Source organism: Sinohyriopsis cumingii, chromosome 7, assembly GCF_028554795.1.
Source record: "Sinohyriopsis cumingii isolate HCF-2022 chromosome 7, ASM2855479v2, whole genome shotgun sequence".
In the NCBI taxonomy this organism is placed as follows: Eukaryota; Metazoa; Mollusca; class Bivalvia; order Unionida; family Unionidae; genus Sinohyriopsis; species Sinohyriopsis cumingii.
The window spans coordinates 124,902,242-124,928,144 of record NC_142967.1 but is presented as its reverse complement, the minus strand read 5'-3'; the positions used below and the strand labels follow the sequence as shown (position 1 = coordinate 124,928,144).

The 25,903-nt window shown below is 37.5% G+C and overlaps 1 protein-coding gene across 3 annotated transcripts in view; it reads left to right on the top strand.

Moving 5' to 3' along the window:
* The window catches only part of LOC149796070 (G protein-coupled receptor 157-like), a 37,324-nt gene extending 12,583 nt beyond the window's left edge, over positions 1-24,741 (top strand). For 2 of the 3 annotated variants that reach the window (XM_089965978.1, XM_089965980.1), the window contains 2 exons: positions 22,213-22,406; positions 23,062-24,741. In XM_089965978.1, the coding sequence (XP_089822104.1) occupies positions 22,213-22,406; positions 23,062-23,418 (551 nt within the window). In that variant the 3' untranslated portion in view covers positions 23,419-24,741. Of the gene's footprint in view, positions 1-14,061; positions 14,304-22,212; positions 22,407-23,061 lie in introns of those variants that run through there. The other variant, XM_089965979.1, reaches the window with a different exon arrangement.
* The last annotated feature ends 1,162 nt before the right edge of the window (positions 24,742-25,903 follow it).

The following is a 25,903-nucleotide window of genomic DNA, read 5'->3' as shown; positions in this document are numbered from 1 at the left end:
TAGGCTGAAATACATTTCTGCCAGAAGACTGTTTAGTAGAAGTCTTATTTACAAAATGAGTTTTATGAGTTAAAGAATACTCATTAGCAGCACGAGCAGCATTTTCCAAGGTTTCGATCTTACGCTCGTCAAGATAAACCCTAATGTCACTATGTACACAGTTCTTGAAATCTTCAAGCAATACAAGTTGTTTGAGACTTTCATAATCTTATTAAACTTTCCTGGCTAAGCAATATCCATCAAATTGTCTTTTCACGTGCAAATTCGACATAGGTCTGGTTAGCTTCTTTTTATAGTTTATGGGACTAACTACTCATAACCTATCAACATGTAGTCCTTAACTACATCATAGGCAGCACTCTGTTCTAGTGACAGTGAATTGTAAATATCACAACCTTTACCAGTGAGTACACATCGTAGTAACAGAATCCAGTGCTCTCTTGGCCATTTCAGCCTTTCAGCAATTCTTTAAAACGAAGAAAATATTGATCTACTTCTTTCTCCAGAAAAGGAGGTACTAACATTGATATTTCTTAAAACATCAAAAGTGGATAAGTGTTTTCCTTTTGCCATCTCTAATTCTTTAAACCGAATTTGAAATTCTGCTGGTCTGAATTCCATTTCTTTCCGAGACTGCATTTTCTTTCATCTTCCTCTTTATGAAACTGCATTCGTCTTACTTCTATCTCTCTTTCCATTTGTATCTTTTCTATCTGAAAGTGAACCTGTCTTGTCTGTAATTCCAACATTTTTAGTTGTGCTTCAATTTTAAAAACGTCCGACCACTCCTGGGTAGATTAAAAATTCTCTACCTTTGATGATATTGTTAAAAAGCTTGCTGATTTCACTAAAGATTTAAAAAATGGAAAATAATGCTTGGGATTTGAAATATTTTAAAATATTTGGGAATTCAGATTTAAAAAAACAAACAAAGTTTCCTGACATTTTAGCCAAAATTCATAAGCAGCCCACTTTCTCTCTGTAAGGTGTTTAGGTTCTCATAAACAGTAAGAAAGAAAATATGAAGACAACAAGCTTTGTAAAATTTAACAAATAATGTATTTCTTTAGAAAAACCAGGTAAAAATGAAGAAATAAACTTCCAGTTTTAAGAATCAAATCCAAAATAACCCAGGAATAATCCAATAGTTGAAAATTAGAAGTCCTAATAATACTCAAATAAACTTGAGTTTCGAGTTACGACGAAAATCCAAAATGGAAAGCGAGGACGTATGCTGGAGCCAGTATAGTACTGACGTGTCAACAGTTCTTTGTTGAACCAAAGAAAATAATATTCCGGTGTTTGAATTCCGAATAAAATGATCAAAAAATGTCTTTGTCCAAGAATTTTGTATGAGCACTTAAATATTCCCAGGGAAAAGAATTAATAATTCCATAAAAGGGAATTTCAAATCAAATTGGTCACAACAGAATTTACACCTTGACGTTGTTGTTGTTGTTGTTGTGGGGTTTAACGCCGTTGTTCAGTACACGATAGGCTATACATGGCAGCCAGTATTAATGGTGGAGGAAGAACCCGGGAAAACCTCAAAAAGAACCACTGACCCACGAGAAGCTACTTGCAAGCTTTCTCACATACCCACATTGGCTGAATCTGAGACTCGAACCTGCGCAAACAGAGGTGAGATGGCAGTGATCCGTAACGGAGGGCACTTTAGACCACTCGGGCACTTGGGGCCCCCACACTTGACGTAGAAGTGTTTAAAAGCCCAACTGACTACCTTCTCCATAGAAAAAGTCTATACACTAATGTAAGACTCAAAACAGATTCCCTTATGAGGGTCACTTGATCAATTTCTAGAACAAGACCGACGCTTCAAATGCTTAACATCATGTACTCCCCAGTCAGCCTTGATTTTACTCTTTGTATCCCACAATAAAGAAAAATAAAAAAGTTGTTGTTTACTACAACTTTTTACTAATTATAAATCACGGTCGGGAACTAGGACAGCATTGAGATACAAAGTTCTAATATTATGTATTTACAAAAAGAATAAATAAAAAAAAAAAATAATATCAAACCTTTTTCTGGAAATTGTCAAATTCCAGCAAACAAAATTAAATTACTATAACACGTAATGAAATAAACTAAAGCTAACAAACAATTAAATTAAATTAAAGCAAATATAAATTAAGTTAAATATACATAACACAACCTCCGAGCTAACATTATCACATACACCACAGATGTTATTCACAAACTCACCCAGTCAAGCAGCCGGGAGGGCGAACAACATCTAATTGGTTCACCTGTATTTTTCGCAAAATACTACTTCCTGGGGTATCGCAAAAATCTTTAAAAAAAATGCGATACTCAGCGTAAGACAACTCCGTCAACGACAAATTGGCTTACCTGTTATCGCTGATGGTTTTGTTTTTCTTCGATGCAACTTAAGAAAATACGCGATAGTGTCGGTGACGCGTTGAGAGCGTCGCCCTCCCTGCTGCTCAATTAAAAATTTTATGTTATCAATAATTGCTAACATCGGAGAAGCATATACCACTAGATTAGCTCGAGAGCGACTACAAGTAATCAAAAAATTTCTTCCTGTGAGAGATTCTGTAAGACAAAAATTACAAGCGCGGCAACAAGCACAAGTTGAATACGATACAGGTACGGAACAATTGTTTAAACCCGTTACAACAGCTACTGAAAAAGCTGCTGCGGTCACTGAAAGAGCTTTATTGGGAGATATTAAGGATGAGGAGGAGAGAAGAAAGGGTATTCTTACAATATTAAAAGAGACCGCTGAGCAGACTGAAAAAATAGCAGCGAGAACTAAAAAGACAAAAAAGATTTTACGAGAACTTCCAACTAAAATAGCTACAGCTCAACCTCAACTTGTGAAGAAATACTTAGAGGAATTCGTACTGAGGTCGCTGGCGCAAAAGGAAAACTCGTGTTTGAAGCCAAAACCGATAAGAGAAAATGTTGAACTAATTGCAAAATGTAACAAAAATGCTATTGAGGAACTTAAAGCAAATAAAGATAATTTACCCCCCGTAATACTAAAAAAATTTAGGTCAAAAGATAAGGTTTTAAAACCAGCATATGCCAAAACAAGTAATGAAAAATTTATAAAATGGATGTATCGCGTGGCTCTCGACAGGTCACAAGTCAGGAGTGACGAATATAATAAATTGATAAATAATATGAACAGACTTACACAACCATCACATCCTCCTTATTCACCCCCGAAGGGGAATCTTCATCGTCGCAACAACCTCAGTCTGAACCTCAACCCCAATCTCAACCCCAACCTCGCGTCATAGCATTACCATCACAACCTGCAGTGATGTTTACCGATATGACTCTTGATTGTATTACGAATCGGAATATGTTAATCAGTACTGCTGCAGAAAGTTATCCGTGGAAACACAATTTTTTGAAACCTGAATACGCTGAAAGAGTAACAAAGGAAAGTTGGCCCGCTGCATTATATTTTGCCTCTAAAAGTTCGAGTATTGACACCGGTGATCCCGATTACCTAAGATTTAAGCAAGATGTCAAAGCATATAAGAAGTCTCGCAAAGGACCATACACTTGTATGGGCAGTGGTCTAGGAGGTGGTTTTATTGACCGTCCTGGTCTAGGAAGTGGTTTTATTGACTGTCCAAACAATATCATCAATGATGCGCAAAGGCTGGAAGTTCTCATAGGAAGAAAGCGAGCTGGGAATAACTCACCAGAAATAATAAATGAAGCAGCTGATATTTGTCGACGATTATTTCAAGGTGGTATCATGGATATCGATATCTACCGAGAACTTATTAATGAGCTCGTTGATGACTACCACAGTGACTAGTTGTTAGATAAATAAATAGTTAAATAAAATGATCATACACGAATCTCTTGGTAGGCCAGTTAGGGTCAGGGTGGTAAATTCACGATTGCCAGTATACAAAATAACTTACGGAGATGGATTTGGTGATGTTGTTCAAGGTTTATTTGCGGGAATGGCTCCTAAAGCAATAATGATTGGAAAACAATTATCAATGAAAGCTATTGACGTTATTCTTGATAAAGCTACTGGTGCTGTTGGTAGCGCGGCCAGCAAAGCGCTCTTGGCAATCAAATACAGACTTGCACGATTAATACGCAGACCAAAACCACCGGTGAAATTACCAAGCACCGAAGTGATGCCTGCAGATGTTAGTAAAGTAATAAATCAAGCTGCAAATCAAAAACTAGCAGAGTTGATAAATCAAGGGGCTGAACAAATAAATACAAGTCTGGTGTCGGGAAGTGGTCTTCGTTTTAGAAGATAACAAATTATAATAAAATGTTTAAACGTCAATCCGACCCAGCGTTCGACATGGATGCACCAGTACCCAAGGACGAATCAGTGGGAAATTTTCAGCATTATTCTTATGGCATAGAACATCCAAATCAACGAGGACGAATTGAATTGCAGGTTCAAGACACAAGTAGATATTTCTTGCCCGCTGAAGCGTTTATCGAAATAGAGGGTGAAATTTCAAGAACAAATAATGCAAAACATGACGCGGGATTTAAAGTTGGTTTTGTCAATAACGGAATTATGGTCTTATTTGAAAGCGCTGCGTATCTCATAGACGGAAAAAAATTGAGTCAATAGTGAATAATGTTGATGTGGCTACAATAATAATAGGTTTAGCAAGATACTCTGATGATTATACAAAATCAGCTGGCCCATCAATGATGTTTGCCAAGGACACTTCTAATCATCCTGACAGTGATCAGTACAATATTAGACGACCAAGAAACTTTGCCAACACCGCCGACGCTGATGTGTGGCCGGTGGTTCACGGCGCTAATAATAATTTTAATCTAGGATTTCATACACGTGGACAAATGTTAAGTGGAACTGATAGAAAATTTTCTTGTACCATTCCGCTGTCGCATATATTTGGATTTTGTAGAGATATCAAAAAGGTAATTGATGGAGCCAAACAAACGGTTGTGTCTTTTAGAAAAAATAATGACAATGATGGCTTATGACGAGAAGCTGGTGGTGCTGATGATGTTGGTAAAGTATTAATAACAAAACTTGTGTTGTGGATGCCGGTAATGACTCCGACAATTGCTGAAGAACAGCGACTGCTTTCTTTTATGAATCAAGGTGGTAAATCGTTGTTATCATGGCTTACAGTAACCACAGATAGCATTCAGAGTACCGCTAACGGTTTATTTACATGGCATGTAGCATCACAGCAGGGGGTTTCTGCACCGCGACATATTCTCATTGCTCTTCAAAATATTGCACGAATAAACTCACAAACGCATAGTCACATGATATTTGATCCACTTGATGTTACAGACGTTTCTTTAAGAATAAACGGGCATCAAGAACCATCAGAAAATATACAGTTAAATTTTGCTAATTATCATGTTGCACGTGTATATCATCGCTTGATGAAATATCTAGCGCGTGACGTAAATATCGATACTGGTTTGCAAATATCACAATTAGATTTTATGGCACATTATCCAATCTATTACTTCTCACTAGAGCATTTTGATTTAACTAGACAGTCTGTCGTTGATGTGCATTTCACAGCTCAAGTGAATAGAGGGGGTATAGCTGAGTACAGAGCAATTGCTGTTATACTCAGCGATAAAACAATGTTACTTAAAGCCGTTGGTGGCCGAATGAGAGTTATTGATGCACCAGTAGAAAACATGTAGTTTTTAAAGACGATTAGATCAATCGCGTTTATTATAAAATGTCATATAGTCACGTTAATGTCACTCTGACTCCTGGTCAGGCGAAAAAATTACAATCGAAAAACACAAAAGCATGTGGGGCAACGATAACACAAAAACAAGATCAAATTGTTAATGGTGGCCCAAACAAGTTATCGCTGACTAAAACCCAACTAAAACGTTTCAATAAAGCGAAGCAAGCAAAAAACCGGAGTTCAATTTGATTTCGCTCCAAAAGCTATCAAGGATATGGTTAAAACTGGTGGTATATTTCCTCTTCTCGCAGCAATACCAGCGCTGATAGCTGCTGCTGCCCCCGCAGTCGCAAAAGCAGCCGCGTTGGGAGCTGTTGGAACAGCTGCCGGAATGGCATTAAAGAAGGCAACTGGTTAAAGGATACAGAAAAAAGGACGAGGTCTAAGACTTTCAGGAACTCCGCCTTCATGGTACCCAAAACGGTTCTGATAAAACACAAAGCGTTTTCACCGATGTCAAATTTAGATTTGCTCGATGCTGCCAAACAATTAAATATAAAAAATTTCAAAGGTGTTTTCATGCGAGATCAGTTACCGCAACAACCGAATAATCCAGAAACCGGAATTATTAATCTCGATAACAGCGAACGCCCTGGAACTCACTGGGTTGCTTACCGATCGATCCACGTGGAATTATCTATTTCGATTAGTATGGGTTAGCACCGCCAGTTGAATTTCTAAAATATACAAAAGACATCCCATCCAAAGTCTGGTATTCAACGCTACCACCACAAACACTAACCGATCCACCAATATGTGGTCGTGAAGTATTAAATGTTCTCGACGCGATATTAAAATCAACCAAACCGCCTCACAAAGACGTGCACGAGTATACCGCGGGTCAATTTAAACAGTTTCCTATCAAATAATGGTAGATATTTACGGAAGATCTCTCATCGAAGCAAAGATAAAAAAACGCGGTGATGTAGATTTATCAAAATATGCGACCAAAGATGAAATCTATAATCTTTCATCGTTATCCGGGATAGACCCAGATGAGGTTGTTATTCTTCAGGACCGATACGGAAAACTAAAAACCAGTAATATCAAATTAAATGACATAATTATCAGGGTTCTTCGAGCTGCCCCAATAACATTCCTGTGTTTAATGACAGCGGAAAAATCAGGGATTCAAGTGTATCACTCACAACCATCAGAGACGAGATAAAAAAAGTTGTAGCGAATCGCTTAAAAAATACCGGTGACACAAAGACAGGTGAACTCAGCATGAGCGGAAACAAAATAGTTGTTTTAAGAGAGCCAACATCCGACGAAGATGCTGCAACGAAAAAGTATGTTGACGTTAACTATGGCACCATAGATAATAAATTATCCACGTTGCCGGCTGTACACATCGTTCACGTAAGCGCGTTTTCAAGACTTCGTAGAAACTTTCAAAAAATTAATGAAATCACAGAAGGATTCTTCGGCACTCCGTTCACCGTTGACATAAATCTTTCTGATATCAAAACCAGCATTGACACGATCAAACAAACACAGCAGGATATCGTTAGTGGGATTCCTGAGATTGTTAACAAAACCAATTTGATTAAAATCCCACCTGGAGTTACCACCGGGCATTTTACCAACGATATCATCCGGAAAAGCAACATGGTCTAAACAAAATAATACTATCAAATGCACCGCAACAGTTACTGGTGTGTATAGGTTTTCTGTGTTCAGTGCTGCAAAATTTGAGATTTTCACAACAAAATAATATCCCTGGCGACAACATTCCATCGACAGGTTTTCCGAGGTTGTTACTATCATATTAAACAAAGGAACCGAAGAGGATTTTATGTTGGTAGCAGACGATGAGACATTAACCGCAACATCTTACTGGTGGTGTTTGGAATTCGTAGCTGAAACACCTGAATTGGTTACCGAGTAAGATAATAAATGATATCCTTAACAGCATCAATAACAACATTACATGCGCAACAATATAGATACGATCAAGTGCGCGAATGGCAATCAGAGTTAAAAACCCTCATCGACAAATACGCAGTCATCCTAGATGAGTTAGTGTACTCGGTATCCGCGTTAGCTGCATCCACCGGAGTAGTATTATCAGCGCTAACACCAGTAACAATCGTAGTAACAATCGTCTCTTCATCAACTGCCATCGCAGGATTTTTAATATAATCGCGAAAAAATATCCTCGTGCACGAGCACAAAATTGCACGATTACGTCATACAACTAAACACAGCCACAGCCGCATACTCAAAATTATCGTCGTTGATATCATCAAGCATCGATGATACAACAATATCAGATTCCGAATTCTCTCTAATGGTTAAGATATACGAAGACTGCACCCGCCATTTAAAAACAACCAAGATAGATAATGTCGGAATTACTTCATCGAGCTCTGCTCGACATAGTCGAAAATACAAGCCCCAAGAGAATTTCAATGATAACGATAAGTTCGACTAACCCTGAATTTAGTATTAATTTTCCAACTGCGATTCCTGTGAAAGAAATCGCACTAGCACAATAACGAGTATACCACAGTTGGCCCAATATCAGATCAAAATCGTTCGGTGGATTACCAGCAAATAATTCGTTCGTGTTTGCACGAAAAAATAAACCCGATGGCACTCCCGTCTTATCAAATCGAAGAAATCAAAGAGGAATTACAACGGCGAATAAAAAAATATCACAGGAAAAGAATCCAAGATAGCAATAACTGTTCATGAACCAACCCTGTCTTCTACGATCGAAATAAGCACCCCAGACTACGCTGTGGATATATGTCAGAGTTCGATCAGAACAGTGTTAGGATGGCCTGAAATCCCACCACCGGCACCACCGATACCACCAGAACCGAAAAAGTCTGATTATGTCACGGACAATAAGTCATATCATAGAGTTCAACCATTATGCGAGGGAGTTTTACATTATTTACAACTGGGAACGTTAGGTAGTATATTTGAACTTCGCGGTTCTGGTTTCCAATGGTTCTTTGCTTATGAACACGATTGACAGGGAAGAAAACAATATACCAATATTAACCTGAATGTGATCGATCGATACTTTATGGTTGTTGATCAGGATCATCAAACACAATGGCGGCGACTACGGCAAAGTTTTCAGGAGTATCTTTTCGATATAACAAGTTCACGCAGCAAAATCATTAAACAAATTGAGATATTAAATCAGATAATATTCGATGTAGAATATTTTAACCAGCGATTAATTCAGGCGAAAATCGATCATTTTGACAGCGATAAAAATAATTCCAAACGCCAATTTTTTTTACTATATATGAAACAACAGAAGCAGATCTGTCGAATTTTACATTTCCTGGGTATAACGCAGACGAACAAAAAAAATCAGTCAATGATGTCATTGATGAATATTTTCCCGACATACTTGCTGCGTGGAGGAAAACATTACCACCGGCAACTATTCTCAGGCACAACATTGACCCCGAAGGGACAGGCCGACATGTATCCCCGGGCATCGTAAATATAACCAACGTGGTCGCAGTCAATCTTGTGTGTGATGTCATCGATGGTAGCTACAGCACAGACACAACAGTATCAAATCAAGCCCAGCAAGGATTTGTTCTTTATTCATTCACCCCGAAAGACCCACCTGGATATATGATTGTGCAAGAGCCGATCAATCAGGTTTATCTGCAGTGTTATAATCCATTGTTATCAAGAATAAATTTCAAACTAACAGACCAATCTGGCCACCTTCCTGATTTAAGAAATGAAACTCTACATATTAATCTACTTGTGAAATCCTAAGGATTTTCATCCTAAGGATTTTCATCCTAAAGATTTCCATCGTAAAGATTTTCAATCTTCAGAACCTTATTCAAAAAAAAAATAATCCTGACAGTCAGGATTATCGCTCAAAATTATAAGAAATTTATTTTTTACTGAAAAACTCAAATTTCTCAATTCTGCAGGGTAATATGCCTGTCAAAATCATGAAAATCGACCGATTTGCTAATTTGGAAGGGTAATATGCCTGTCAAAATCATGAAAATCGTCCGAAATTCACAAGCAAGTATAATAATTTTATTTTTTGTGCACGAACAACAGTAAATATTTTATTTATATATATTTTGTACACATCGTCCGATTTGCTAATTCTGAAGGGTAATATGCCTGTCAAAATCATGAAAATCGTCCGATTTGCTAATTCTGAAGGGTAATATGCCTGTCAAAATCATGAAAATCGTCCGATTTGCTAATTCTGAAGGGTAATATGCCTGTCAGAGTCATGAAAAATCAGCATTTTTCGCGATAAATTTTTTTTTCTTATAATCAAAAAACTTTGATGATGTTGATTATCTGACAGGGTTTTTTACTGAAAAATCGTCCGATTTGTTAATTCTGAAGGGTAATATGCCTGACAGAATCATGAAAATCGTCCGATTTGCTAATTCTGAAGGGTAATATGCCTGACAGAATCATGAAAATCGTCCGATTTGCCAATTCTGAAAAGTAGTATGCCTGACAAATTCAGTAAAAAAATATACCTGTGAAGAATTTTATTCCGGACAGACCCTGATTTCTAATTAAATCAAACGAATATTATATATGTACCAGCACGTGAAAGTTTTTATATACGACAAGCAAGCACTTGAAAACTACATCAAAGAGGTGTTTACGCAGTCCCCCGTTAGCAAAGTTGATTTAGTTATTGATATATTCGGTAATGAAGACTTTTTATTAACGCAGGAACAGTTAGATGAACAGCGGCAAAAACGTATCTGTGTGATCACATGTGACAGAGATCAGATTTTAAATTACGCGCATTCCTGCATTACATTTAGTCAACTTAAGGAAATATTATTTAACCCTGCAGATCCAGATGCAGATGATACAAGTGAAAATAACTTATCAGATTAATTGATGCAGGTCAGATTGATATGGGTTAAAAAAATGTGGGTAAAAAATATTTTTTTTTCTGTCAGTGCGAGACCGACATTCTACTTTCGATTTCATTTCCACGTACCTGACTTCCTTTCCCAGTAATTTCATCCTTGATTTTATCAAGGAGGTTTAACTCACTATCTGATATAATTTTTCTCAACTGTCTTGCACGCGTATTAATTACCTTCCTGGCTTCGTATTCTTCGGATAACGCTGATATAATTTTTTTCGATTGCAAGGGAGAGGGGGACAAACTCATCTAGTTGCTGTTCTTGCATTGTAGCTAGTGATTTATACAGCTCTGCCTGCATTCTCTTTATAAATTTATACTGAGCGGGTAAAATATACCGACCTTCCAATTTAGCCTCATATAGTGGTTCAAAATTAGACATGATTTTTTCAGGATTTAATTCATCAGATATATTAATTTTGTTTTCTTCTAATTTTGCAATAGCAACAATTACTTCATTGATATTTTCGTAGTTCATTATTTATATAATTATATATTTAAAAGAAAAAATAAACAGTTGTCTTGATGAGCGGTTATCAATCATGGGTCCTGCATGAAGGTCCTTTCAGACTTTTTGTCCCTAGATTTTATCTTCGGAGACTTTTGTCTTACAGATCGTTTCTTGTCGATTCTCGGCATCCTTCGTGACCGTTTCTTTTTGGCCGCATTCTTTCTGAATGTTTTTTTTTGTGGGACCCATGTGACGTAGAGCCTTCTGCATCCAAGGCAACTGTTTATTTTTGGGGGTGTATTCACAAACATACCTCCAGCGAATTCTCTAAGCGAAAGCGAGGCGAAATGTTAGAGTATTCAGAAGGCTGTCTGTGTTTTCATGTACATACCCCCCTGAATTAAATCCCAGGAGTGATAAAACGTCACCCCCACGATTTAACGTGGAGGAGGATATGTACATGAAGGGCCTTTGCTGGGGCCCTCCCACTTATAATAAGCCATAATTATCGGCACCGTCGACATATGTCCGTTACGAGATTCTATCTGAAGGCAGCGATAAGTCAGGAACGAGAGTCGGCTGATCTAACCACTACACCACGGTCGCATCTGAGAATATAAGATTTAAAAAACATCATATAGGTAACTATTGACAGAGCTGCAGCTGAATTCTGTTCTGAACTAGATTTTAAGTTCTGAATTAGATTTTGTGAAAATAACATTTACCTGTACTGACAATTGTTGATTTTATCAAACGCGGAAGTGTTAATGCGAAAATAGACTGCTGCTAGTGTGTATACAATAAGACGGTTACAATTGGCTGTGAAAAACTGTATACAGTTCTGTCCGCCGCTGGATAATGCACCTTTACAGGTAATGATATGTGTTGTGCAATCTCCTTGATGAAACATTTACCTGGACTGACAATCACACGCAGGTGAAAATAGACTGCTGCTAGTATGCATACAATAAGACGGTTGCAATTGGTTCTAAAAAAAATTGTATACAGTTCTGCCCGCTGCTGGATAATGTATTTACAGGTAATGACCTTGACTCGTCAAGGGGATAACTGCATCACTGACTTTTACACAGCCGCTGCAGAGTTATCTCCGTTATCTGCATCTACATAACGAAATGAAATCCAGTTATTAAATTTATATGAAAACGTTGATTTGATTCTATTTTCTGCAACAAATTGGACCGAATGCGACTGAATACCGAAATACTTGCTAGCTGCATACATTGACTTAAATATTTTTTCTTCACCGGTGCTTATATTGAGAGATTTGACAACTTTCCTTGTAACACTCTTAAATTTACCAGTACCTCCTCGTGCAGAATTTTCGCTCTGTGTCACAACTCTCAGATTGGATAATTTATCATTAAATTTATTATTATCTATATGATCGATCACAAAACCATCTTCGATCACTCCATTAAATACCTCAAAAACAAAACGATGACAGAGATATCTTTTCTTCCCAGCGGTAAATCTAAGATATCCAGAATTATCAACAAAACCAACTAGCTTGTTCAACCTGCAATTTCTAATTTCACCATTACGTGACGCTTCGTAATTCTCGATGATAGGGTGTCGCCAAATTCCTGGGTCATTTTATATAGCAATGTCATTTGGTCTAATTTATAATTTTTGTTGTTATAATATCGCTTAAGTTCACGGTATCTTTTTCCCCCGCAACCCGCGCATAACTGTTTTACCCTTGACTCCAATACCACATTGCAGACACGGTAATGGTCCTGACCCTCCCCTCCCCCTTTGGATGTTTTGGGAATATTCCCCGCAAAATTCTTTTCTGCAGGATTTGTTACAGACAGTTACAGATCCTACTTTGAGCAAATTGCATTGATTCATTATATATATATTTCTTATTTAAGTATTTGTCTTAAATATAATATGGAGGAATTTGAGAGATTATCTGCAATCAAGCCCCGGAAAGCTTCTAGATTTGATCTCGACATACTAACCCCTGATTCGCGAAGGCGAGCCCTGAATCATCTGTTTGATATTATCAGGGATGCCGAAAAGGAATTTCGTAATGATGGAGCATCTCACGTGCAGTTTACATTCAAATTTATACGCAACGTTGACGAAGACAATGTCGACGAAGTCATTGATGTTACAATGAACGATACACAAGCGAAAACAATTATCGATTACCTCAATCAGAATACCATTTCAGAATAAAGTTTATTGTGCAGGCAGATTCCGGTACGTGGATTATCCGTGACAAACGTGACCCTGTCCTTGCTAATGGAAAAACCGCTCTGTTAAGTAAAGATTCCAAACCAGGAATGCTGACTGGGATCGACAGACCATATTACGCTCGAGCGTATCCTGTAACAGCGGTCATTTACGGAATCTATCCGATAAAAACCCCAAAATTAATGATCTCGCCCCGGTGAGATTTTCAAAGCTGAATTGTGTAGCCGAGCGAGTAATATAACATTCTAAAAAAGCGAAGCGTGGAAACCGTTTAACTGATCTGCGACGTGAAAAAATAAACTAATGGGCTGAATAGGTTAAGGATACAGGAGCGTCAATAAACGATGTCGCTGAGTTATCAAGTAAATTAAAATTTCCAATGATAGTAAAAACATTAACGGGGGAGGTTTTATATGAATCAGCGAATAAAGGAAAAGGAGCACCAATTGAGATTATTGACCATTACTCTCATGCTTGGACCTCCGCGGTAACATTATTTCCACGAAATCGTGTTGTGAGATATTACTCGTCGAGTGGAATATTTGATGCTATCAGCCGAATAAACAAAACCGACCCTGTGTCAATGTGGTTGTTTAAAAGTTCCGATCAAGGCGAGTATGATCAATTTGTAAGACCTAATGGCGAATTATATCGTAAAGAATCTCTCCACGAAGAAATGAGAAAACTCGCACAGAAATATTCAGAAAATACTGAGCAATTATTAACTAATTGTTTTACAGTCCCGTCGATTGCTGCCCATGCCGCTCGAGAAAGAAATTCATGTAGACCAACACACGCTGAGTTCCTTGAAGATGTCCAGAATAGTTGTATCGAATACGGACACGGCGGTTTGTGGAACATCAAGTATAATATTAGCGAGATGATTTCCGTGGACATGACCGCGTGTTATCCTGGAAGTTTTCTTGGGATGGGCGAGTGCGCCGGATATTTTGCGAGATTTGGTCATCCTTGTCATGAGATGGTAAGTGATGTGATTTTTATTTTTAACGTAGCTTTAAAAAAATTTCAGTCATATCGCTACGATGTCTGCAATGTGGCAGTTTATAGTGATGTCTAGCACTGGGGCATCATGCCGCAGACATGTAGCATGATGCCCCACCCAGTCACATTATCCTGACACCAGGCCGACCAGTCCTAACACTAACCTCTTAATGCTGAACGCCAAGCGAGGCAGCTGTTAGTACCATTTTTTAAGTCTCTGGTATAACTCGGCCGGGGATCGAACCCACGACCTCCCGCATCCGAGGCGGATGCTCTAACCACTAGGCCACCGGAGCGATGAGATGGTAAGAGTATCGATTAATGGTCCATTACCTGATTTTGATCTGACAGGATTTGCTCGTGTAACGTCGTTTGAATTCACTATGAATCTTCATCCGATTGATTCTATTTGGTTTGGCAGACATTTTTCGGAGAAACGTTTGTCACCAATAGTGTTATTACGATATATGCTTGACAGTAAAATATTGATATCGTTGGTTGTCAGTGAAGCAATTATATCGTACCGAAAACAGACTTCGGTTTGGTTACCAACACCGGAGCGTATCAGTCTAGAAGAATGGGCACGAGAATATCCGGACCTATCCGCGGATGTCATTGTTAATATTCTTAAGATTAAACTCAGCAACAGTGAAAAAACAGCAAAAGATCTCGGTAGAAGAATAATTGGTAAATTTACTTAAGGTGGTGCATATGATCATAAACGACATCACTCACGATTGATTATGGATGATGCTGAATTAGATTTTATAATTAATGATGCCACTGCGAGAGATATACTTTGTAATCGGGAAGATGCTTACTTGTCTGACGGAACAAAGTTGGGCACAAATTGTTTAGTTGCATCGAAAGAAAATCACCTCAATACACCCATTTAAGATCTTCGATGCTCGCTTATGTTTCTATAAGTTTACTATCGATGATAAATAGATTTCCTGACACTGCAGTTAGAGTTGCTACGGATTCATTTTATATCGATAAAAAATATTCAGCATTACTGGCTCTTTTCACAAGCAATGACGAATCATGGAGTTCATGGAGAATAAAAAAGGAAATGTTACATTATTATTGTGAATCCGTTGATGTTGCGGTTAAAAATAGCTGTTGCAAATCAGAATTATAAGAAATGTCGAATGCACCATTAGTGTACGATCCAGTATCCAGACACAAAACCGTTTATTTGAACGGGGCGGGGAGTGTAACAAGATAACCGGGTGGGATATTTCGGATAGACAACAGAACACGTTTTGACGACACATATATGGTTTAATGTGGTGATTTATATGAGCAGTAGATTATGAAGATGTGTGCGTATTTATGATCCAAATATTGGATCTATTTAACATAAAAAAACACAGTTCCAAAGATGGAAAAAAATACAAATAAATTAGTTCAGTAACACTAAAACACAGGATAAATGATTCACAAATAATTCAATAATGGAAAGATGAATATAGTTCACTCAAATAGTAAACGATGCAAGTTTTTACACATAGTAAAAAAAATGTATTCGCTGAGGTAGCGAAATTATGTCACTAAACACAGGAACGGATATACCCTCTATCCTCCAAGTCCTGAATGATACACTGGGTCTTACTAACCCAAAATTAGCCTATAGCTAATAAAATACATGTATGGAGATACACTCCGTTACCCGTGCACCATATCCGCTCCACAGCTCCTACGAATCAATTTCACAACTGCTATAGACTCCGGACCCTCGGAATACTATGATCACTCGGAACATTAGACCCTCCGGACACCCTGGTCCTTTGACGGCTCTTACAGCTGGGTCACCTTAGTCACTCTTGACATTAGACACTCCGGACGCTAAACTTTAGACACTCCGGCACCTTAAACGCTCCGGACAAACGGACGTTTCTACAGTCAAACACCGGACACCCCGGATATTCCTCCCCTCAGACAACACCGGACACCCCGGATATTCCTACCCTCAAAAAACAGCTGAAAATATACCCGATACAGTGTACTAAACTTGATACAGACATAATAACGTAAGGACGTTATACATGGTAAGTTATAAAGATTATATTATTATGGCAATTACAAAATGGTAAGTTCAATAGTAAACCTAACCCTGCTCGATAAGACTATAGTAAACAAGTCTTTAAAAAAAATGTAGCTTTACATTACCAATATAAATCCTATACTACGTTGCAACAAGAATAAAAGAAATGCACGCATTATGCTGTATAAAGAAAACTATAACAAACATGCAAAGGTAAATATGGTAATACAAGAGTTATCACTTAAGACCGAAAAATTACCTACCCCTACAGCTGGAGTTGTGCGAATCCTTTAAGCAGGCCGCTTGCTGACAAAACCATTAGTATTGTAAAGACCCTTTACATGCAGTAACGTATTTATACCTTTAGAATTTTCGTTTTGCTGTATCGAAAGCACCTTGCACGTGTGGCATAGGACAAATCGTACTCACGATTTCGAAATACAATAGACCATATAGATAATTACCCTCGGGTATCGTTGTACAGAGAAAAAAAAACGAAACCCGAGTACATGTATTTAATGAACAACATTTGCACCATTCCGTGACAGGAACATCTGGTAAGATTGAATTATTTCGTGGAAAATCTTCAAATATGATCGTGTTAACACCAACACACATACTCGCTAAGGAGATGAAACAACGAGGAGTTAATTCTAGTGCTTATCACAGCTTTTTCAAATATAGCGGTGGTGTGTGGACTTCAGATCGAATGGGGGAGAAATATATTCCAAAGGTTATTATCTGGAATGAAATATGTACGGTACCGTTATAAACATTAAAAACATTTCTCGATTGGTTATTAACAAAAAATACAGCTGTGATAATGTGCGGCGATCAGGGTCAGCCACCTCCGTTTGTTGGACCATCCCCATACGATTGGTTGAAGAATTTTGTTGATTATTACGAAGTAGTGGCTGATGATCATAGATCTCTCGATGCAGAATTAAAGGAATTTAAGAAATTAATCAGACTACAACCGAATAAAATTCAGTGCGAAATTATGCGCGAGGTGATTTCAGGAACTTCTTTGAACGACTTTTGGAAAACGTGGAAACCAGATGATTTGATAGTGGCAAGTAGAAAGATAGTCAGAGACACACTTCAACAACAATTATTTCAATTACACAAGAAAAAATTTCCAACGTTACCAGTGCTATTGTGTTATAGACCAGCTGATACGTGGTTACAGAATATTGACGTTGATATACCAGGACAGTCAGGGGGAAGCAGAATTTAGTATTAAATGATGTTGTTACAGTTGATGTCAGTGTTGTTGAAGATGCACTGCGTGCTGATAAATCCCCGTGGACGCTAGGATACGCAATGACGATACATTCATCTCAGGGACTAACTATCTCTGATATAGTTGTTTGAATCGTTGATGATCGAATCGAGTGGTCAAACTTAGTTTACTTGGCTGTGTCCAGAGTCAGAAGAATATCTTAACTGCGAAGGATTATATTGGAAGAGTCAATGGCTGATGAAATTAATAATAAAAACAACAGTGATGTAATCAGAAAAAAATTAGCCGGTTACAAACAAAGTGACAAAAAAAAAATAATCGAGAATTTGATCTCGATGTTGAATTTATCATGACACTGAAGCAACAGCAGAATGATCATTGTGCAAGCTGTAATTGTATAATGTTGTGGCAGTATTCGGAAAAAACATTCAAGACAATTCACCGTAGATAGAAAAGATAATCGTCTTGGTCATACACGAGAGAATGTGATGCTGACCTGTCTTGAGTGTAATCGAAGTCGTGGTGCTAGTTAAGTGATTTGGGCGGTAATTGTGTGTCCTCGGGAATTACTTGTAATTGCTCACGCGTAAACCCACGTTGAGGAGCAGTCGAATCCAGCCTGTAGATTGCTGGTCTACCAGTAGATCTAGTTATGTTAGATACCTTGTTTGTAGTGATACTCCAGATAGGATCAGTCGCTCTTTTCTTACCCTTTTCAAGTTCACCTGGTTCACATAAATATCTCAGTGACATCACCCAGTATCGGCTGTGTTGACAAATCATGTCGTTGTGGTATATTTTTTTTGGATATTGCGTTAATAGGTTTCATATTGGTTGTTCGAGTTATTTCATTATTTAATGCAGCTATCACGCTTGGTAATATTGCGACCCATTCGCGTAATCTTTTATCTTGAATGAATTCCTTCGCGTATTGATATCCAAATAACCGCTCAGCAAGTGTTCGATTAAATCGTTCAACAATTGCCTGATCACGGTGAATTTCAGTATGTCCTCGTCTGATGGTAACGGTATGTTGTTTCATCAGCGATGATACTGCACCTTGAAATTCTCTGCCAGGGTCACCTTCTAATAGATGTGGCCATCGTAGACCACCTCGTTGATAAATTCGTTCAAAAGCATTGGCTACTTCAGATGTTGTTTTAGTCGTTAACGGTTCCGCATCTTTGTATCTACTTGCAACATCAACTACAGTTAACGCGTATTTATAAGTTATTTGACGTCTTCGGATTTTAATGGTATCATGTGGCAGATATAATATGTTAGCCTGATGAACTTCATTTGGCACACTAACATTGAAATGCACAAAGTGAATTTGTTTAGGCGGTGGTTGGTAAATTTGCCATATTGCCTGTCGGGATTACCAACTTTTAGCAGTAACGCGCGTAACTTTTGTTGCTTCAGCGAGTTTACTAACTGCTGCGCTACCGCTCCAATATCCTTTTGGGGAATAATCAATCGACTCCATTATAATTAATTACCAGCTCCTAGCGCTAATTTACCTTTCATCGCGGATTTTATTAACCAACTAGAAAATTTTTCCTTGAGAGATTTATCAGTGATGGAATTTAACGCGTGAATTAATTTCACATCCGCTAGATGCCTATGCTGCAGATCCTTACTTTTATAAGCTACATCATGAGCATGACACGCCTTATCAATGGCGTTTATCGGATATTCACCTGGTTTTGGTTGATCCTGGTCATCAAGTCTGATATCAAGTCGGGTTCCGCAGTAACTATATCCTGGAAGATGTTTTTCTCCTGGGTATTTAGCCCACGGAGTACCGGGTAGTTTTGTTAATTGTGCTGCGATGTCACCTCCGTGTTGCTTTTTTTTTTTACTTGACTTTGGCTTTGGCTTTGATTTTTGTTTTGACTTTGATTTTGATTTTGGCTTTGACTTTGGTTTTTCCGCAGATCTATTATTTTTTGTTGTAATGGTTGTTAGATCACTTGTCGGTGTGCGCGCCCTACATTTCACACAATATAAATCCATATTCTTTTTATATATTTTCTAATGGATATCACTGACTTTTCTGCTACAAGGAAACGAGAACCAGTTAAGCATAACGCCGCGTTACCAAATTCTATTCGTATGATTATTATAGGTCCATCTGGAAGTGGCAAGACGCAGTTGTTACTTAATTTAATAATGAAGTGGATGAAATGGGATAAATTATATCTGGTAGCACCATCTGTGGACGATCAGCGTTGTTATGATGTAATAAAAGATTATAATGAAAGCGCAAAATCGTTAAGTGGAGATGATGTTATTGAATTTATAAATGACATCAATGAAGCGTCAAGTATCGATGATATTGATGGGTCAATTAACAATTTAGTTGTTTACGATGATGTAATGTTGGATAAACAATCAAATCCTGCCAGGATATTTTCCAGAAGTAGACACAAAAACACACATGTAATTTATGTAACCCAGCGGTATACACAAATTCCTAAAGTGATCAGGGATAACTGTAATATTCTTACTGTCTTTGACGGAGTTGATACTCACACGTTACGAAATATACATCAAACCTGGTGTAACGGCGATATGGACATAAATAAATTTAAAAATTTCTTTAGTCGTGCTAAAATAACCCCACACGGATTTGTAACAATAAATCTACACGATCCTAGAACACGTTATCGAATCGGATTAGATAAAATTTGTAATTGAGCAGCAGGGAGGGCGACGCTCTCAACGCGTCACCGACACTATCGCGTATTTTCTTAAGTTGCATCGAAGAAAAAAACCCATCAGCGATAACAGGTAAGCCAATTTGTCGTTGACGGAGTTGTCTTACGCTGAGTATCGCATTTTTTAAAACGATTTTTGCGATCCCCCAGGAAGTCGTATTTTGCGAAAAATACAGGTGAACCAATTAGAGGTTGTTCGCCCTCCCTGCTGCTAGTCATACGATTCTGCATTCAGCCTAATATCTATGCGGTTACACTCACGTCTCCAAATTCAGACACATGTTCACAACTCGAAAACAGCCAAATATCCGAACAGTCAAACATTCAAACAAATGAAATTTCGGTGACTAAAGCCGTGTAGTAAATGCAACAAGGCCATTTCCTAACGCTGTTACGGGCGCTGTGCAGGCGTGCACGTGGAGTTTGTTATTATATAATAAATCATTTTATCGGAACTACAGCTCAAGATTATAACCATAATAAGCAGGTTCCTATGTAAATATGAATCCGACATAAAGAATGATACAGAACTTAAAGATCGCAAACTGCTTCTCATCCTTTTATAACGCAACATTTAATTCAGTTCTGTTCAATTATGCAAATGACTAAATCAAAAATAGACCGTAGTGCCTATGACATAGGTGTGACCAACTGTAAAATTTAGAATAAACATTAGAACATCCAGTATATCGAACAACTCAGTTACGTACTAAGGATAGCGAAAGGAAAATACACTTGTATATTTCGTGTGCCTCGGCAGCGGAAGCTTTTGCTCCAATAAAGTGGACAGCTTATTGACAAAACCTTCTGTTATGTGATGTTACTCTCCATCTCGAGTCTATGAGTACCTGGCTATGGTGCTATACGCAACCAGAAAGCAAAGGTTTATCGTAATCACTTTGCTCGTGTAGGATGGCGTGAACTAAACGCATGTTTTGATATAATTTTAGACGTAAATAAACCACTCTCTGGTAATTCTGCACGCGTAATCGAAATATGTGAGCATTTTCGTTCAGGTATGAGAATACAAAATTCCGTGTTACTAGGCTTAGTTGCACCTGCGGCTACCTGAGCTATATTGACACAAGCAAAACCTCTAGACGAACGCTCTGCGCAGATTTCGCTAGATCTGCCAGGAAATGTTATGTGTTAAGATCTCATTTTTTTCTCCTTTCCAGATGTTAACCATGACGCTTCCGGTTACGCTGCTCGCGTGTTTTGAAACAGGGTTTACCTTCATATTGGGAATCCATTACTCTCCAGTAATTGGTTCCCTGATGTATACGTTGGACGTTTCACACACCCTCTGCCTATTACATATTCTCTTAACGTTAATGTGACCGGTGAATGTATTCTAAGGAGAAAACAACTGTTTTAAATCATTATGTTCTCCTAGAACACTTACCCGATCAAATTTATTTAACACCCGCTCATTCGCCGCGTAATGCGAGCGTCCTGTTACACTCACTCATTTCGCTCATTTTAAATTAGCGCCACCTGTAGCTAGCAAGTTGATGTAATCGGCAAGAGCTTTTGCCTTCCTGCCACATCTTATAGACATACAGGACAAAATTTCGTCTTTGGGAGTAATGGATTCCGGTGATAGTAGGTCTTATATTCCTAACGTTAATTTGATCGAGTAAATACTCCAGTAGCAGCATGATTTGAAAAACAATTTTCTGTCAATACTGAAATCCTAATAGATTAACTGGTTTCTGGACTACTTTATTAACCGTTCCATGACAAATCATCGATACCCTGGTTATGTTTCCTGTCGATGCCATGAAAATAGATTCATTTGAATTATAAACCTCTAGATATTTTTCATTTTTTTAAAAAAAAAAACATTTAATGCAAAGCAAATGTTCTTCTCTTTCAGGGATAATCACATCAGTGGCAGGTTATAAACGAGTTATAGGACCAAGCTATAATGTGACAGGAACGTGGTGTTTTATTAAGGATAATTTACCACCTGCAGAACATACTAAATGGATCCTAATTGCAGGAAAGAGCTGGGAAATGCTGTGCTATATATTGTCCTTATCTATCCTCGTCCTGCTGAAAGTAAAGCTGGTAAGTTGAAATCTATGCATCGCTTATTTTGGAACCGAGAAAATATACAATTCACATTAACTGGTAGGCGATAGTTTTACATGAATATTCAACAGAAAAAGAATAAAAATCGTAACATGGAGATCTGTCAATTCCTTTAATAAACCCGTTGTAGAACTAATTTCTGGGATTCGTCTGCAAGCATATATTACCGAAACATTTACGAGTTTAAAACTCTTCCGGCCAAGAAATTTGCAGTAAATAACAAAACGCCTTGAAAATCTTCCGATTTCAAGTATATTCGAAATTTCCGTAAGATATGAAACTGTCTCTGACGAAACTAGTGATAATAAAGTTATAGGCATCAGTACAAAAGTGAAATAGTTGAAGAAAGCACTCACAATAATAGAGATACACTTATTTTAGCAGTTTGTATATGCAAGCTGCTACTTACGTTATGTTTATAATGAAGAAGCTAGAAAATGACAGACTCTTTTTCTAATGAATTGCATAAGGTCGATCTTTTTCCGGTTGTCATTAGTCTCAAAGACCGCTAACAATGCATTCATTTCTCTGCCCATATATAAGCCTATCCATTAATACACACATAAATCAATATGGCCTAATTTCACCGATCTTATTTTACTATAGCATACTTAACATTTATTATCTACAGTACGTTTCACGACGTCCACTGAGGGAGCTAAATGCAGACTTCAGGGAAGCGGACACCCATTTTTTGTACCTGTGGTTGCTTTTGTGGCTCCTACGAGTCTGGGGCACCATCCGATTCCTACTAGTCTGGATCGGGGTTGATGATCCTGATTTCCTGTTAATTCTTCAAAGTATCGGCGACAATGCACAGGCTTTTGGCAATTGCATTCTTTTCTGCGTTTTGGATAAAGAGGTTATGGGACATATAAAAAATATAGGTATTTCTCCTACATTGGAGGAAGATGAGCATGATCGACTTATTCCGACACCTGACGGATCGGCGAATAATAAAAAGAGTAACGCTTACGGCACAGTATAAGAGTGTTACAACGGAAATTAATGGCACGAACGTAGTTGTGTAAACTAGACGAAGAAAACACAAATCCATAATATAGACACAAACTTTATTTTAGCAGATTGTATATAAATCACAGCTGCTACATACGGACTTTGTAAGCTAAATTAAAACATTCTGATCTTTGATATAGCTTGTACACGATTATCGATTTTGGAAGAGGTCTAGCTATTAATCCTTTTTTCTATCTCTTCGTACGTACATACACACATAACATAGATTGATTTAACCGTCTTCCTCATGGCACCATAATTAACATATTTTTATATACAGTATCTTTCTCGACGTCGGCTGCGGGAGCTGACCGTATATTTCAGGGATGAAGACACCAGTTAGTTGTAGCTGAGACATGGAATAGATCCAAGAGTGGCTACGGTACGATAAAATGGAACCCAGATCAATGTACAACAGGATCCCTCAGCAATTAAATGAACAGCTTGCCGACATGTTTGTCCTTGTGAGAAAAATTGACGGTTCTGAATAGTTACAAACAACTCCTAATTCTATATCACATAGTAGAGAAGGCTGCCTCAAAGACGTGCTTTATGAAACACGTATTAAGGATAGACAGTTCCATAAAATAATCCCGGCAATTACTGCTAAATATGGACCTATAAATAAAGGTTATAGGAAGCAAACGTCCAGCATCTTAACCTGAAGATGAAGATGAATTACTTACTTGAATTCCTCGTTAAGGGCTGTTTGAAAGTTGTCCAACGAAAGTTTTGGATTTTCAGTCACGTATGCTTACAAAGTATAGCTATGATTTCTGTGGCGTTCCCCAATATCGCCATTGAGAACAGAAGCATCGATTGAAAACAAAAAGATACCTGATGTACCAGAGGGACTAATGAATTAAAGGGTTTACCATGATGCTCGTTTAACTTTCAGACCCCAGTAAATTTAAATTCCGTGTGTATCCTCCCCAGCATGCTATATTCCTGAACAAGGCTAGACCAGTTCAATGCGTCGTATAGGTCTATAGTGACACCAGTAATGTTAAATCTTCATAAACCCCAAATTGCCCCTTCTACATTAAATTCTGCACCATTAATCATTCATTAACTGAGTTCTCCGTCCTAAATAAACAGGAAGACACTTAAGGATGATGTAAATTAACAATTATTAAAGACACGCCGATATTCAGCGTAGTCCAAGTTCAGTCCGTCTGTAATCGAAAAATAATTAATAATTAACAAGTATTCAATATTTTATTTATGACGGAATAAAAAAGAAGGAAAATGTATAAACGATATAAACAATAAACATAATTTGAAAATATTAAAATTATTTGAGTTTGTTTAATTCCTGTGTACTATGCTTAATTTGTCTTATCATCAGAAGGTGGAATCGATGAAATTTGTCCTTGAGGTAAGTTACATTTCCCTGCAATGATATTTACATGTGTACTCTCTCTCTCTCTCTCTCTCTCTTTCTCACACACACACACACACACACACACACAACATGTATTCATAAACTTGTGAGGACCTTGACATATGACTACATTTCGAGGACCATAAGAAGGAATGAAAGTATATGTTAGAACTTTGAAAGCAAGCTTGACTGTAACCCAGGCAATATCTGTATCACTTCCTTTTTGCCGTATACTTTTTTAAACATTATTAGGCCCACTCTTACTTTTACCATCATTGTGAGGACTAATGACACAAAAACAAAGACTGCCATCAACCTGAGAACCTGAATGTTTTGTTTCTCTTACTATGCCTGTCCTGCAAAAACATGAGAACATATTTATTTAAAAGCTTAGGAACTACTTTTTCTGCAATTAAAACTATAGACAGACAAGATACACGATGTTTTATGTTCATATCCTAAAATAATATACGTTTAAGTTATTTTGCCGAAAACAACATCTCAGGCACTTTTTTTCAACTTTGTGATCTCTTTTACTGACACAATAAAAAATTACCATCCGGTTGGGAAATGAGAAATATCATTATAATAAAAATATGCATCAAGTCTAGATAGTGCAAAATAAAAACTTGAAAATATCAAACATCTAAATTGTCAATTCATCTATTAAAATAAAAAATGAGATTTCTAAAAATCTAGGTTGACACCTAAGCAACACAAATGTCATAAGTCAGTTTGCCCAATGCAAATTCACTGAAACTGAAGTTACCTTTGGGAGATCTGCACTTAACCTAGTATGCGACAATGTAGAATGCCGATATATGCATGTGTATATACATAGATAAATATATTATGGTTTTGAAATAGGTAGAATTGCGAAAGAGAGTATAGTGAGAAAGAAGGGGTAGGTAAAATACATTGAACTGAAACATTAATTATTTTTATTCTAAAGGGTTCATTTGATTTGCTTTTGGAAATGTTGTTAAATTCACCATTTTACGCCTAGATATTTCACCAGATCAATATGTACAACAATATTGAATAATGATTTGAGAACACTGGCTTATCCATT